Consider the following 12,891-nt stretch of genomic DNA (forward strand, 5'->3'; position numbering starts at 1 on the left):
GAATTGCATGTAGTCTATAGACTCTGTAGCATTAACCAAGAAGCTTTTGCTTATCAGTTAATCAACGACACTTATCTAAAGTATCTACAAGGGTGTTACAAGGAGGAGGAGGGGGAGGGGGAATTGTTCTCCGTGGCCTCTGAGGATGGGGCAAGAAGCAATGGGCTTAAACTGCAGCAAGGGAGGTTTCGGTTGGACATCAGGAAAAACTTCCTACCTGTCAGGTTGGTTAAACACTGGAATCACTTGCCTAAGGAGGTTGTGGAATCCCCATCTCCGGAGAGAATGAAGAGCAGGTTAGACAGACACCTGTCAGGGATGGACGGTGCTTGGTCCTGACGTGAGGGCAGGGGACTGAACTCAATGACCTCTCACGATCCCTTCCAATTCTAGTTTTCTATGGTTCTGCGATTACATCCCTAGACTCACCCACTGCCTCACAACCCAGCCTGTCTTATCCAGGAACGCTTACTTAGAGCTGTTATTGAACAACAAGCGCTGCGTCTTATTACTCCAAAAATCAAAGCCAACGTATGCACCGTTGTTATCCTAACGGCAAGTCCTGGAGCTGTTCTCGGTTTTCCCCTTGGCATTATGATGAACCACATTTCCTTCCAGAGTCCAGGATAAACAGGTCCAATAGATTTTATTTTAATGATCAGTGTTTAATGGGCCAGAATGAAACTCTGTGAAGTGGCACAGAAAAAAAATAATTTAAAGTACTGAGTGGCGGTAACTCGGCTGCATATTTCACCTATTGTGGCACAGAACTGTGCTATCCAGTATTCAGCTCGACCATCACTTAATTATATCTGCTCCTTAATAGAAAACTTTCTTCTGTCTGTCACCTGAATCAAGTGGGGGGCCCATAAAGATGTCCCAGAGAAAACAGGTGACTCTTTGCTGTGTGCAGAGAAGGACACGGTTGCATCGAAAGTGATTGTGTTGCAGGCATGGTCAGGGAGTTTGTGTGCTTGTAACTCAGTGTCTTTGGGCTAGTGTGTGGGGGTCTGAACGATGCAGATGTGACCTTCAGTTACGGCTTCCCAGGGTTAGTCCCAATAATAAATGCAACACCATAGAATCCTAGAACAGAAGAACTGGAAGGGACTTTGAGAGGTCATTGAGTCCAGTCCCCTGCCCTTCCGGCAGGACCAAGCACCATCTAGATCAGTGGTCCCCAACACGGTGCCCGGCGGGTGAATGGCCACACCCCCTGGCGCCCGGCAACCTTAAATGGTTGGGGACCACTGATCTAGATCATCCCTGACAGATGTCTAAACTCACCTGCTCTTAAATATCTCCAGAGATGGGGATTCCACAACCTCTCTAGGCAATTTATTCCAGTGTTTAACCACCCTGGCAGGAAGTTTTTCAAAATTAGCATCAAACAGGAACTCAGCCACCTGCAAAACAAACTTCTTTTTGCCTCTTCAGCATCTTGGGAAGCAACCCTGGACCGGCTCCAGAACGTGCCTCAAATGGACGGCTCGGGGTCAGGAATCTTTTCACCCCACACTGAAATGCAGCTACTCCCTTGTTTTAAATAAGGCCTTAGAATGGAAACTGACCGATAGAACAAGTGATTGGGCAACAAAATGGTAAATGGAATTTCACGTTGATAACTGGGAAATAATGCACACTGGGAAAAATAATCCCAGTAATACAGGCAGTCCCCGGGTTACACGGATCCGAGTTACATCGGATCCCTACTTACAAACGAGGTGAGGCAACCCCACACTAGCTGCTTCTCCGCAGCAGACCAGGGAGACGTGAAGCTAGCACCCCCCCCAGCAGACCAGGGAGACGCGGAGCGGCTTTTCTCAGCAGACACATCAGCTTGAGAATAAAGGACTGAGGGAAGTGAGGTGTGGGAGAATAAAACTGAGCTCTGGAGAAATGTTTGGCTAGAGTTTCCCCTACAATATGTACCAGTTCCGACTTACATACAAATTCAACTTAAGAACAAACCTACAAGTCCCTATCTTGTACGTAACCCGGGAACTGCCTGTACATACAATATGATGGGGGCTAATTTAGCTACAACTACTCAACAGAGAGATCTTGGAGTCACTGCGGGTAGTTCTCTGAAAACATCCATGCCGTGTGCAGCAGTGGCCAAAAAAGCAAACAGAATGTTAGGAATCATTTAAAAAAGGATCGAGAATAAGACAGAGAATATCTTACTGCCTCTGTATAAAGCCATCGTACTCCCACATCTTGAGTACTGCGTACAGATCGGGTCGCCTCATCTTAGAAAAGATCTATTGGCATTGGAAAAGGTTCAGAAAAGGGCAAAACAATGATTAGGGGCTTGGAACAGGTCCCATACAAAGAGAGATTAAAAAGACTTGGACTTTCATTTTACAACAGAGGAGATTAAGGAGAGGATATGGTGTGGAAAAAGTGAATAAAGAAAAGTTATTTGTTTGTTCCCATAACGTAAGAACTAGGGGTCACCAAATGAAATGAATAGGTAGCAGGGTTAAAACAAACCAAAGGACGTTTTTCTTCACACAGTGCACAGTCAACCTGTGGAACTCCTTGCCAGAGGATACTGCGAAGACCAGGACTTTAACAGGGTTCTAAAAAGAACTAGGTAAATTTATGGAGGTTAGGTCCATCAATACTTATTAGTCAGAATGGGTAGGAATGGTGTCCCTAGCCTCTGTTTGTTTGGAAATGGATGACAGGAGAGGGATCACTTGATGATTCCCTGTTCCGTTCCCTCCCTCTGGGGCACCTGGTATTGGCCACTGTTGGCCGACAGGACACTGGGCTAGATGGACCTTTGGTCTGACCCAGTCTGGCCATTCTTATGAGGTGCAATAACAAACTGAAGACATATTTAATAATTTTATTGAAAATGGAATGTCCTCTATTCCAGATTCATTAGAAATATTCCTCGCATTCGGATAATGCAAACAGCTGGCTGGTTTGCCAGTTACAGACACTGCTATTTACAGACACAAAAGTATTTCCCTAGAGAATAAATATTTTCTCCAGCCCACTGCAGCAGACAAGCCTCCAGAAAAGGACAGTTGAACTTGCAGGAAGGACAGGGTTCGCCTGACAAGGTGCTCTGCTGTTTCTACTGTCTCCACCGCATGGCCGGCCGTCACCCCCCCCGCCGCCGAGAGCACGTGACGAAGTGGAGAGAGACCGCCAGGCCTGGCTGGCTTTCGCCCTTTACACACAGCAGAAAGCAGCCTGGACACCAGCGTCCCCCTCTCGCGGCAGAAACGAGAGATGTCCGAGGGCGTGGGCAACAGCCCATGCAAGAGCTGATATCCCTGGCAGGTGCTGGATCATAGCTCTTCCACAGCGTGCCCAGGATTGCTGGGTGCCCGTTGGTAGGCAGGGCAGGACCTGACCCTCAGGGTGGTAGGCCTGCAAATAGGGACCCTATGCAAATACAGCCATGCCACATTTGCATAGTTGATAAATATGCATGATTTAATTTGCATACACTTATCTCCATCCCCATCCCAGGTTCTTTTAACCCGGCTCCTCTGCTCTCCCTTCCCCCCCAGGTTTCAGCCCCCTCTGAGTTCGCCCCTGCCTGACGTGTAGTCCCCAGCTCCTACCAGATCTCCTGGGCCGGGGCAGGAATGTGGCAGGAGGCCTTTCGAGTGTCTCCACAGTTTAGTGTCATGACGACTTTGAAGGACACTAGCCATAGTCTAGAGCAGGGGCAGCCAGCTCATTAAACGAAGAGAACCAAAACAGTGGTGGAAAAAATGCAAAAAGCCACACCAAAATGGCTGACCAGAAAAAAAAAGAGCTCCCCTCCAACCACAGTTGTTAAGCCAAAAAAAAAAAAAAAAAAGGGACACTGCCCCTTTAAAAACCACAGGCAGGCCTGGCCAGCACCATTGTGCCACACCGGATGGCTCCCCTGCATCCGGAGAACACACAGGGGATGATCGTAGGGGCACGTGGGGAGGCTTCACGAGCCGCGCTTTCAGGGGTGAGCCGTGGGTGGGCTACCCCTGGTCTAAAGAGGCCTAGCTCCCTGGGAATGGGCACCGGACAAATACGCCCACGGGGAACGAGCCCAGCCCGGGGACTAGCTCCAGAGGTACCCCCCCCCAAGCAGGAAATAGAAACCAGGAGTCCTGACTTCCAGACCCAACCCCCCGCCCCCGGCTCTAAAATCTAGACCCCACCCGGGCTCCCTGCTCCAACTAGACTAACCAGACCAAAGCGTTTCCTCACGATCCTTCTGCCTCAGATGTGCTGGCCCCCATTAACGCCAGTCCTGCTCTGTCTCACTGGTTTGTATCTGCAGAAGCAGCCCCCAACCCCTCCCCTGCATTGTCCCTGCAGGCCGGAGGGCACAGGACTCTTAGACAAGTCAGCTGGTCTGGGGAGCTGGGAGCAGTCTCCTGTCTATGGATGGAGCCCGGTGGTAGAGCCCTTTCAGCGCTGACCAGCTGGCTACCTCCCTTATCGGACGTTACTAAGGTCCCAGGTGCTGGATCCAGGCGTTCTGGGGGTGCTACACCCCCCGGCTGGGAGTCGCCAGGGCATAAACTCAAACACAAAGCATCCACCTTCAGCGCCCCGGGGAGGAGTCCAGACCCCAGGCGGTGGCTGGCCGAGAGGGCTCGCGTCAGTGACAGCCACAGCTGGCGGCCACCATGTCTTTGTAATTCTTCAGCACCACGTTCTCGTTGTCGTCGAAGTACATGATGCTGATGGAATTCAGCTTGTCCGGGACACAGCACGGCGTGCTGACCTCCTTGGACAGCTTCAGCGTGTGGACGATGGACTGGACCGTCGCATGGTTGGTGGCCCGGAGGCTTTCCCCCAAGGGGAACAGGCAGGCCCCCTTGCAGTAATAAGCCTTGTAGCCACGAGGGAAAATGATCCAGCCCGCCCAACCGATCTCATGGAAGTCCACGAAGAGATCGCTGAGCTGGCATGGCACAATGGGGTCTCTGGGGGAGAAGGCCGAGGTGTCCCGAATTCTTCTGCTCTTGTTCACTCTGATGTTTGCCAAGACCTCGTTCTGGCGAGGCAAGGAGGAGGAAGCAGCATCGTCGGGCGCGGCCGGCTGGAATTCTAAAAGCGAGAGGATGTGACGAGGTAAGTACGCCTGGGCCAGGAAGAACGCCGCGGTTTCACCCCTACGTTGGGACAAGGGGATTGCTCTTAGAGGAGAGCATCCCCCTGACACACAGACATTTAAACACGACTCTCCTGCCTGTAGAACGGCAGGGACGCTTTATGCTACAGCTACACCACGAGGAAGGGCGGGAGGCCCTGGAGCGTGTACAGAGGCGCTTGTACAGATCTCAGACAAATGCAAAGAGCAGAGCGTGAGGAGTGGCAGTGGAGATACGGGTTAGCCGTGTGCGTGCTACCCCTGGCTTGGTCGTGTCTCCACTACACTGCTTCCATGGCTACTCTGCTATTTATGGTCGCACGAGCTCGGGCGGGGACGGATGCACAGGCAGGGGAATCACATCCCCAGCTGGAAATGTAGACACAACCTCAGACAATGATGGGGTTGTAAATCAGGGATATTGACACGTGAGGCTGCTCCGCACGCGGGACCAAATCTGGAGGGCATCCTCTAGGGATGTTAAAAGGCGTGTGTATTTGTGTAAAAGTGAACATTTTTAGCAGCTACCCGTTTACACATGGGGGAGGGGAAGTGGCAGCCGGTGCGTGTACCGGCTCCTGCCCACGTGGCTGCCTCCTATACAGAAGCAGCGGGGAGGGAGAGGCGACTGCGTGTGACCGTGTACTCGAGCGCACGGTCACATCCCTAGAATTGGAGACCAAGGCCAGACGGGACCACTGTGATCGTCTCCTCTGCCCTCCTATGCCAGGCCCTGGGGCTGGTGGCTGCAGTGGGATCAGGTGAGCAGTGGGGGGGACTAAGGCAGCTCCCTGCCTCTCCTGGCACCACAGACTGCGCTGTGTCCCAGATGTGGCTGGCAGCAGGCCCGGCTCCTAGGAGAGGGAGCGCACAGGGCTTCGTGCACTCCTCCTGCCCCCAGGAAATGAAATTGACAGCTATCAGGTTTAAAACAAACAAAAGGACTTTTTTCTTCATGCAGAAAAGAGTCAACTTGTGGAACTCCTTGCCAGAGGATGTTGTGAATACTAGGACTTTAACAGGGTTTAAGAAATAATTAGACAAATTCATGGTGATTAGGTCCATCAATAGTTATTGGCCAGGATGAGTAGGGATGATGTTCCTGGCCTCTGTTTGTCAGAGGTTACAAATGGGTGACAGGAGGGATCATGTAACGACTCCCTGTTCTGTTCACTCCCTCTGGGGCACCTGCTATTGGCTACTGTGGGCAGACAGGACACTGGGCTAGATGGACCTTTGGTCTCACCCAGCCTGGCCGCTCTGATGTTCTTAGAACATAAGTAATAAAACGACGGTATCAAAGCAACCTGAACAGCGGCAAACTGGAATCAGCTACCGGGCCAGCAACTGCATCTGATTAGTGAAACCATCTGCAGAAAATGCACCAGGCAGTAGCAGAACAAACGAGTGAGATTTCCTGTTGCCTTGACTGACCTGTGGAGGAGGGGAGGAAATGGGAAGCTCTCTGCCGGTCATGATTGGTGAAGAGGACCAGGAAGGCATTCCGACTGTCCCGCAAATTGCGCTGGCTTTTGGCAAACCTGACGAAGTTGACTTCCATTTTGTTTTTAGACACGTGAGTGGTACTGATCAGGAAGCCGCGGTTCATGCTGCTGTTTCCAACCCATCTGGAAACCTTGGCACAAAAAGAAAAAAGGCATTTGAAGGAGCCGCTCTCATTCGGATTAAATTACGTTCATCTGGGGAGCAGGAATAGGCCAGGGGCTGTCAAATGTTCTGGCCCGCCCTGCTCAATGCAAACCTTTTCACGGACCACCAGCCAACCGACCATGACCACAAAACGGGTGCAGGAGCCGGCGGGGAGGTCTGAAACGTCTGCAACACGACAGCCCTTATCTCTAAGTTTTGGAGAATTTACTAGCAAACTGACTGATTAACCTACAAGTTAAAATTAGGTTTAGATTAGATCCTCGTCAGGAAGTTACAACCCTTTGTCCGACTTCTCTATTCCTAAGTAATCTTACTAATGGAACAATACAGCTGCTCCAGGGCTTCCACATTATTAAAACGCATTTACATCTCACGCACAGGTTCCATCTGTAGAATTAAGCAAGTAAGCGAAGTTACTGACCATTGCTGTATCTAACTATTGTAGAGTAACAGGTAAAGTTCGGTCATTGGCTCAGGTTGACTCTTGACTCAGGCCACTGGGACATCAGAAGTAATGTGACCCGTCAGCCACAGCATACTTGTGAATATGCTCCTCATGATAAAATTAAATAATCATATGAGGCTGATGCTACAGATTTTCAAGTCAGTACTTTTATCAGACGGGTAATTTTGTTGCGTTAAGTGAAATTCCCCACACGCTAACAGCCCCCAGAGAAATAGCTTCAGATGGAGAGAAGGTTGAGAGCACAATAATTTAAGGGCATCTTCAAAATAAGTACTACAAACCAGAGAGATTTAGAGTTAAAGATACACTTATAAGAATCCAGAGATATTAAGATATGGAAAATATAAAGTTAAAACATCCAAACAACCTTAACTCTGCCCTATAGCGATGTTGTACGTGCAACAACAAAAATGAAAAACCAATTTCTCCTAAGCAATTGGTGTCATTGACCATGGGGCTGCAAACATTAAAATACTTTAATCATAGCTATGTAGACAAGCCTCAGAGAGGCATCTGTGTTAATCTGCGTCTGTGAAAACAACGTGTCCTGTGGCACCTTAAAGACTAACATTTCTTTGGGCATAAGCTTTTGGGGGTCAAAACCAATCTAATAGAGGATCCTCTTATTATTTAGAAGCTGCATACAGCCTACAACAGCCAAATAACCTTAACTCTGCCCATCGTGACAGCAGGTAATGACTACATAGCTACGAAACAACGAGGAGGCCTGTGAGGTTTTGACTCATGAAAGCTTCAGCCCAAATAAATGTTAGTCTTTATGGTGTCACAGGACTCCTCGCTCTTTCGTAGCTACGTAGTCATTGCCTGCTGTCATGATAGGCAGAGTTAAGGTTATTTGGCTGTTGTAGGCTGTATGAAGCTTCTAAATAATAAGAGGATCCTCTATTAGCTCAATTTATCAGGCTTTGGAGCTACATAACTTAAGGTCCTGTCTCTGCTAATGCCCTGAAGTTTCAGTTTCCAGCCCAGTGACATATATGGAGTTCCTACCCAGGGCTGTGAATGTGTTACAATATCGTTTGCATTAAAAACAATGGAACTAAGAATTCTCTGCTTACTGTCTGCGTGACGTTGAACACTTCCCAGCCTTCGGTGTACATCGACAACAGTCTGGATGAAATGAGAGTTCTTCTCTCTGGCGTACTTCCCCTGTCCAAAACCTCATACACCTCCACCTGAAATAGGGTGATACAGCATAATAGCATTAAGTGGGGGACAACTGATTCCCTCTAAAAAAAAAAGGTCAACATCAAACACACACATTTCCTTCACTTCCAGGATGGATTTCCCCTGTCTGGTGACCTGGACTGACACTAGCAGGTTGCTTCTGGTCTGTTTCACATCAGAAGTCGTGTACATTTACTAGATATCTACAGATACAGATCTCTCTGTATATCCAAAGCACTATAGAAACTCATACCTGCAACCATCAGTAATATTTTTAGGGGTAAGTAATAAATAAGAACTTGTATATTTGGTAATGAACATATACATACAAATTATAAACTTAAAAAACTACAAATAGTCTAGTAGCACTTTAAAGACTAACAAAACATATAGACGGTATCATGAGCTTTCGTGGGCACAGCCTACTTCTTCAGATGAAAATTATAGTATCTTGTATAGTATCCAAGTGCTGAGAGGATATGCACAAAAGCTTGTCTATACGCACCCGGAGATCAACACTCTGGAGATCTATCTTCTGGGGTGCCATTTAGCACGTCTAAGGACCCGCTAAATCAAACAGACCCCGGTACTCCATGGGATCGTGAGGAGTAAGGGAGCCGATGAAAGATTTTCTCCTATCAACCTCCTGCAGTGGGGTTGCCGGAGAAATTCGATTTAAAGTACATCGACTCCAGCTACACTATTCACGTAGCTGGAGTTGCACATCTTAAATTGAATTTCTCACCTAGTGTAGACCTGGCCTACCAGTGACACAAAACAAAATATCTGCAAATGGGAAACCACCTGCCGAAATATTTTGGTTTTTTTGGCCACTTAATATTGTTTCAAGTTTTCTGGTGCCTCCCTATATTTGCACGTTGTGTTCGCAAGCCTCCCGATTCCCTCAAGATGGATTCGAGCTGCAGAATTCGGATCAGGATCGCAAATATAGGGTGATCCCTGTCCACAATATAGTGTGGCTGCAATTTGAGCATGCCTTTAGAGATCACTAAACTATCCAGCTTGCTTTTGCATGGATAAACCCGTTAACTGTTTGACAGCATGACTGTTTTATTGCAAAAAGCTAAGGGGGGACGGGGGAAAGCCCCAATAGCATTGCAACAGCTCCCCAAAAACCTGGCTGAATCTCTTTGCTTGTTGGAGTCAAAGAAACAGATCCAACTTCTACATTGCTGGCAGTGAGCACGTAAAGCATGGAACAATTTAATGGGCAAAGTGGTTGCAGTCTCATTTTCTTTCGTGTGTGTTTCTTTTTTAAAAATTGGTTCGCTTAAAGACATCATCCTATTCATGACAACAAATGAATAATTAATTGACGGCTCACCCCTCCCCTCCTCTCCTCCCCCCCGCCCCCGCCTCGCCCCCGCCACTTACTTTGAGAAAATGTTGCCAAAAAGATTTCTGGGGCATGTGGTTTTTATTGAGCTTGAAAACTCTGAGCTCTGCTTTCAGCATTTGTTCATTCTTCCCGACCGAGGAGATGTTGAAGTAGAAATAAGACTGATCAAAATAATCTGGAAACCAAAGGGGATCATTAACAACCAGGCCAGCAGACAAGCCACACTGCAGTTCCAGCAAGGCGACGCTGACTTTCCAGGAGAGGGCAAGAGGTCACATGCAGGCATCGAAAAAAACGATTCAAATCTCTGTGGTAAAAGAAGTGGGGGGCTTACGACCCTGAGGCACAAATAGTCTTAAAAATGGATCTTCCCAGCCAACCCAACTCATAGAACCACGCCAGAGCCAGGGACTCTAGTGAGCAAACTGAATTTTCAGGGCACAGGAGATTGTGAAAGTTTTTTTTTAAATCACACCCGTGTGTATTTTGAATTCGCAATGCAGGTCCCTCCCTCCCTCCCCACACCCTGCAGTCACTAAGTAGCAATGGGCCGGTAGCAAAAGGGTTCCACATAAAAGCTTATCTATAGGGGTCAGGTAAGCACAAAACCCCTTACATCACCCAGCCCCCTTCCACATTCCCTCACTCCCCCCATATACAGCCTCTCTCTCCCCACACACCCATTAGCTTCAGTGGAGTTATACTGGGGGTGGAGGGGATTTGCCTCCTTGGCTTTGTCCTGTCGCATTTACTCTACCACAGGGGTTTGCAAATGACGGGGTGCAACCAGCACTGGGGGGGGAATGTCGGGCCCCCTGGCACGTGGCTGAAGGGGGATCAAGTGAGCAGTGGGGGGCTGCGCCCCAGAAGCAGCCGGCACCAGGTTCCCAGCCCATGGGAGTGTGGAGCTAGTGGGGAGCTCTGGGTTCTTCCCCCCAGACCGAGGAGCCGGGCCTGCTGGCGGCCACTTCTGGGGTGCAGCACAGTCTGCGGTGCCAGGCCAGGCGGGGAGCTGCCTTAGCCCCCCCCACCCCGCTCCTGTCAAATTATGCTGAGTCCCAGCCCCAACGATTTCCTTCAACTGGGTCAGGAGAAAAAAAGTTTGAAAACCACCAATCTAACCCCCCGCCCCCACGCGCACACACCCCATACACCCCCCACGCTCTTATACACCCTCCATACACACACCTCAACCCCCCCCCCCCCACACTCCCACACAGCCCATACACTCCCCCATACACATACCCTATGCACACACATATACACCCCCCATACATATACACCCCCCCACACCAACACACACTCCCACACTGACACACAGCGCATACACTCCCCCATACACATACCCTATGCACACACATATACACCCCCCATACATACACACCCCCCCACACCGACACACACTCCCACACTGCCACACAGCGCATACACTCCCCCATACACATACCCTATGCACACACATATACACCCCCCATACATACACACACCCTCACACCGACCGACACACACACACACACACACACACACTGACACACAGCGCATACACTCCCCCATACACATACCCTAAGCACACATATACATCCCCCCATATATACACACACAACCCTCACACCCCCACACTGACACACACCCCATACACTCCCCCATACACATACCCCATGCAAACACATATACATCCCCCTATACACACACCCCCACACTGATACACGCTCCCACACTGACACAGTGCATACACTCCCCCATACACGTGCCCCATACACACACATATACACCCCCCATATATACATACAGCCCACACACCGACACATACCTCCACACTGACACACACCCCACACACTCCCCCAAACACACACCCCATGCGCGCGTGCGCGCACGCGCACACACACACACACACACAGACACCCCCCACGCCCCCCCCCCCGTGGCTTACCTCGGTCTTCCAGGCTCCGCACCATGTTCCCCTCCAGCAGCCCCGGGGCCTTGGTGATCCCGTTGGAATCAGCCACCTTGTGGAAAAGCTCCACCATGAACTGGGGTGGCTTCTTGTGGGGCAAGACGTCGTGGGGCAGGGCCTCGATGTCGAAGACCTCCTGCAGCCGCCGCAGGGCCTCGGCGAGGAGCCCTGTCCTCTGCGTCCCCACCGGCCCCCGGGCCGCGCCAGCGGGCAGGCCCAGCAGCAGGAGCAGCAAGGCCAGGCAGCGCAGGTCCCGGGATGCCCCCATGGCCGCTGGGTCCTCTCGGGCCGGGGCAGAAGGGCAGCAGCCGCTGAGCTGGGCTCTGCAGCCTTGTCACTGGCAGCCACCCTGGGTCCCAGCAGCTACCACCAGGCAGAGGGCTGCATGACAAATCCCAGCACCTGGTGGGGGGTGTGGCCAGGGGCGGAGCTCCTGCAAGGGGCAAAGTGCAGGTGGCTTTAGTCCAGGTCTTTGGCAGCTGGTCCCTTTGCAGCCAGTGGAAGGGGGCGGGGGTGGGGGTCTTTTCTGTTCTCTCTAGGCCTAAGCCACAATCCCCCTTCTCAGTCCTCAGCCTCACCCTGCTAACTGTGCCCAGCCAGCCCTGCTCTCCCTCAGCAAGCACTCCTCAGGGAGCCCCACGCCCTGCCCCATTCCCAGGCCTGGGAAAGGCCCAATGCAAGGGGCTGTGTCTCAATGAGGGGCGTGTCCCTTCCCTGCTCTCTGCATCACACAAGCCATTTGTCTGCAGGGCCCTGGCTGCGAAATGCCTTCGGGGGGAGTAGCGAGGGAAGGGCGGGCCTTGGGGTTAAGGGACTGGAGCGGGGCTCAGCCGAGCTGAGTCAGAGACTCCCAGGGGGAGAAGCAGAGAGACTTGGCAGGTGCTGGCTGGGGCTGATCCACCCAGACACTGCGAATTCCCGGCCACCGCACTGGCCCCACAACATGCAGGGAGGCAGGAGTGGATCTGGGCCTGCAATGCCCCCTGGGGCCGGGGAGAGAAATGAGCCCCGATCTGTTTCTCTTGGGCTGCTTTAAGGTTTAAAGCAGCGGCAGGGAACCTTTTCTTGGGTCGGGGGCTGCTGACCCACAGGAAAATCAGTCGGGGGTGGCACAAAACCCATCTCCCTGACATGCTCCTATG

At 50.9% G+C, this 12,891-nt stretch overlaps 1 protein-coding gene across 1 annotated transcript; it reads right to left on the minus strand.

Annotated features, from left to right (window-relative positions):
* Positions 1–2,839: 2,839 nt before the first annotated feature.
* LOC102445218 (bone morphogenetic protein 2-like) lies at positions 2,840–12,244 on the minus strand. The gene is made up of 5 exons (XM_075934668.2): positions 11,726–12,244; positions 9,831–9,970; positions 8,327–8,443; positions 6,545–6,746; positions 2,840–5,067 (listed from the first exon to the last, which is right to left on the minus strand). Exons 1-5 carry the CDS (start codon positions 12,015–12,017, stop codon positions 4,616–4,618), a joined length of 1,203 nt encoding a protein of 400 aa, XP_075790783.2. The 5' UTR covers positions 12,018–12,244; the 3' UTR covers positions 2,840–4,615.
* Between the last annotated feature and the right edge of the window lie 647 nt (positions 12,245–12,891).

The sequence above is a fragment of the Pelodiscus sinensis genome, chromosome 8, assembly GCF_052426305.1.
Source record: "Pelodiscus sinensis isolate ZL-2025 chromosome 8, ASM5242630v1, whole genome shotgun sequence".
Classification (NCBI taxonomy): Eukaryota; Metazoa; Chordata; order Testudines; family Trionychidae; genus Pelodiscus; species Pelodiscus sinensis.

Bases quoted from the DNA above. Each gene is read 5' to 3' on its own strand.
- LOC102445218 (XM_075934668.2), bottom strand. From the start codon at position 12,017: ATGGGGGCATCCCGGGACCTGCGCTGCCTGGCCTTGCTGCTCCTGCTG. The intron at 9,971-11,725 runs GTAAGCCACGGG...TTTGGTTTCCAG, and splicing joins GCGGAGCCTGGAAGACCGAG to ATTATTTTGATCAGTCTTAT. The intron at 8,444-9,830 runs GTAAGTGGCGGG...ACCCTATTTCAG, and splicing joins TTTGGCAACATTTTCTCAAA to GTGGAGGTGTATGAGGTTTT.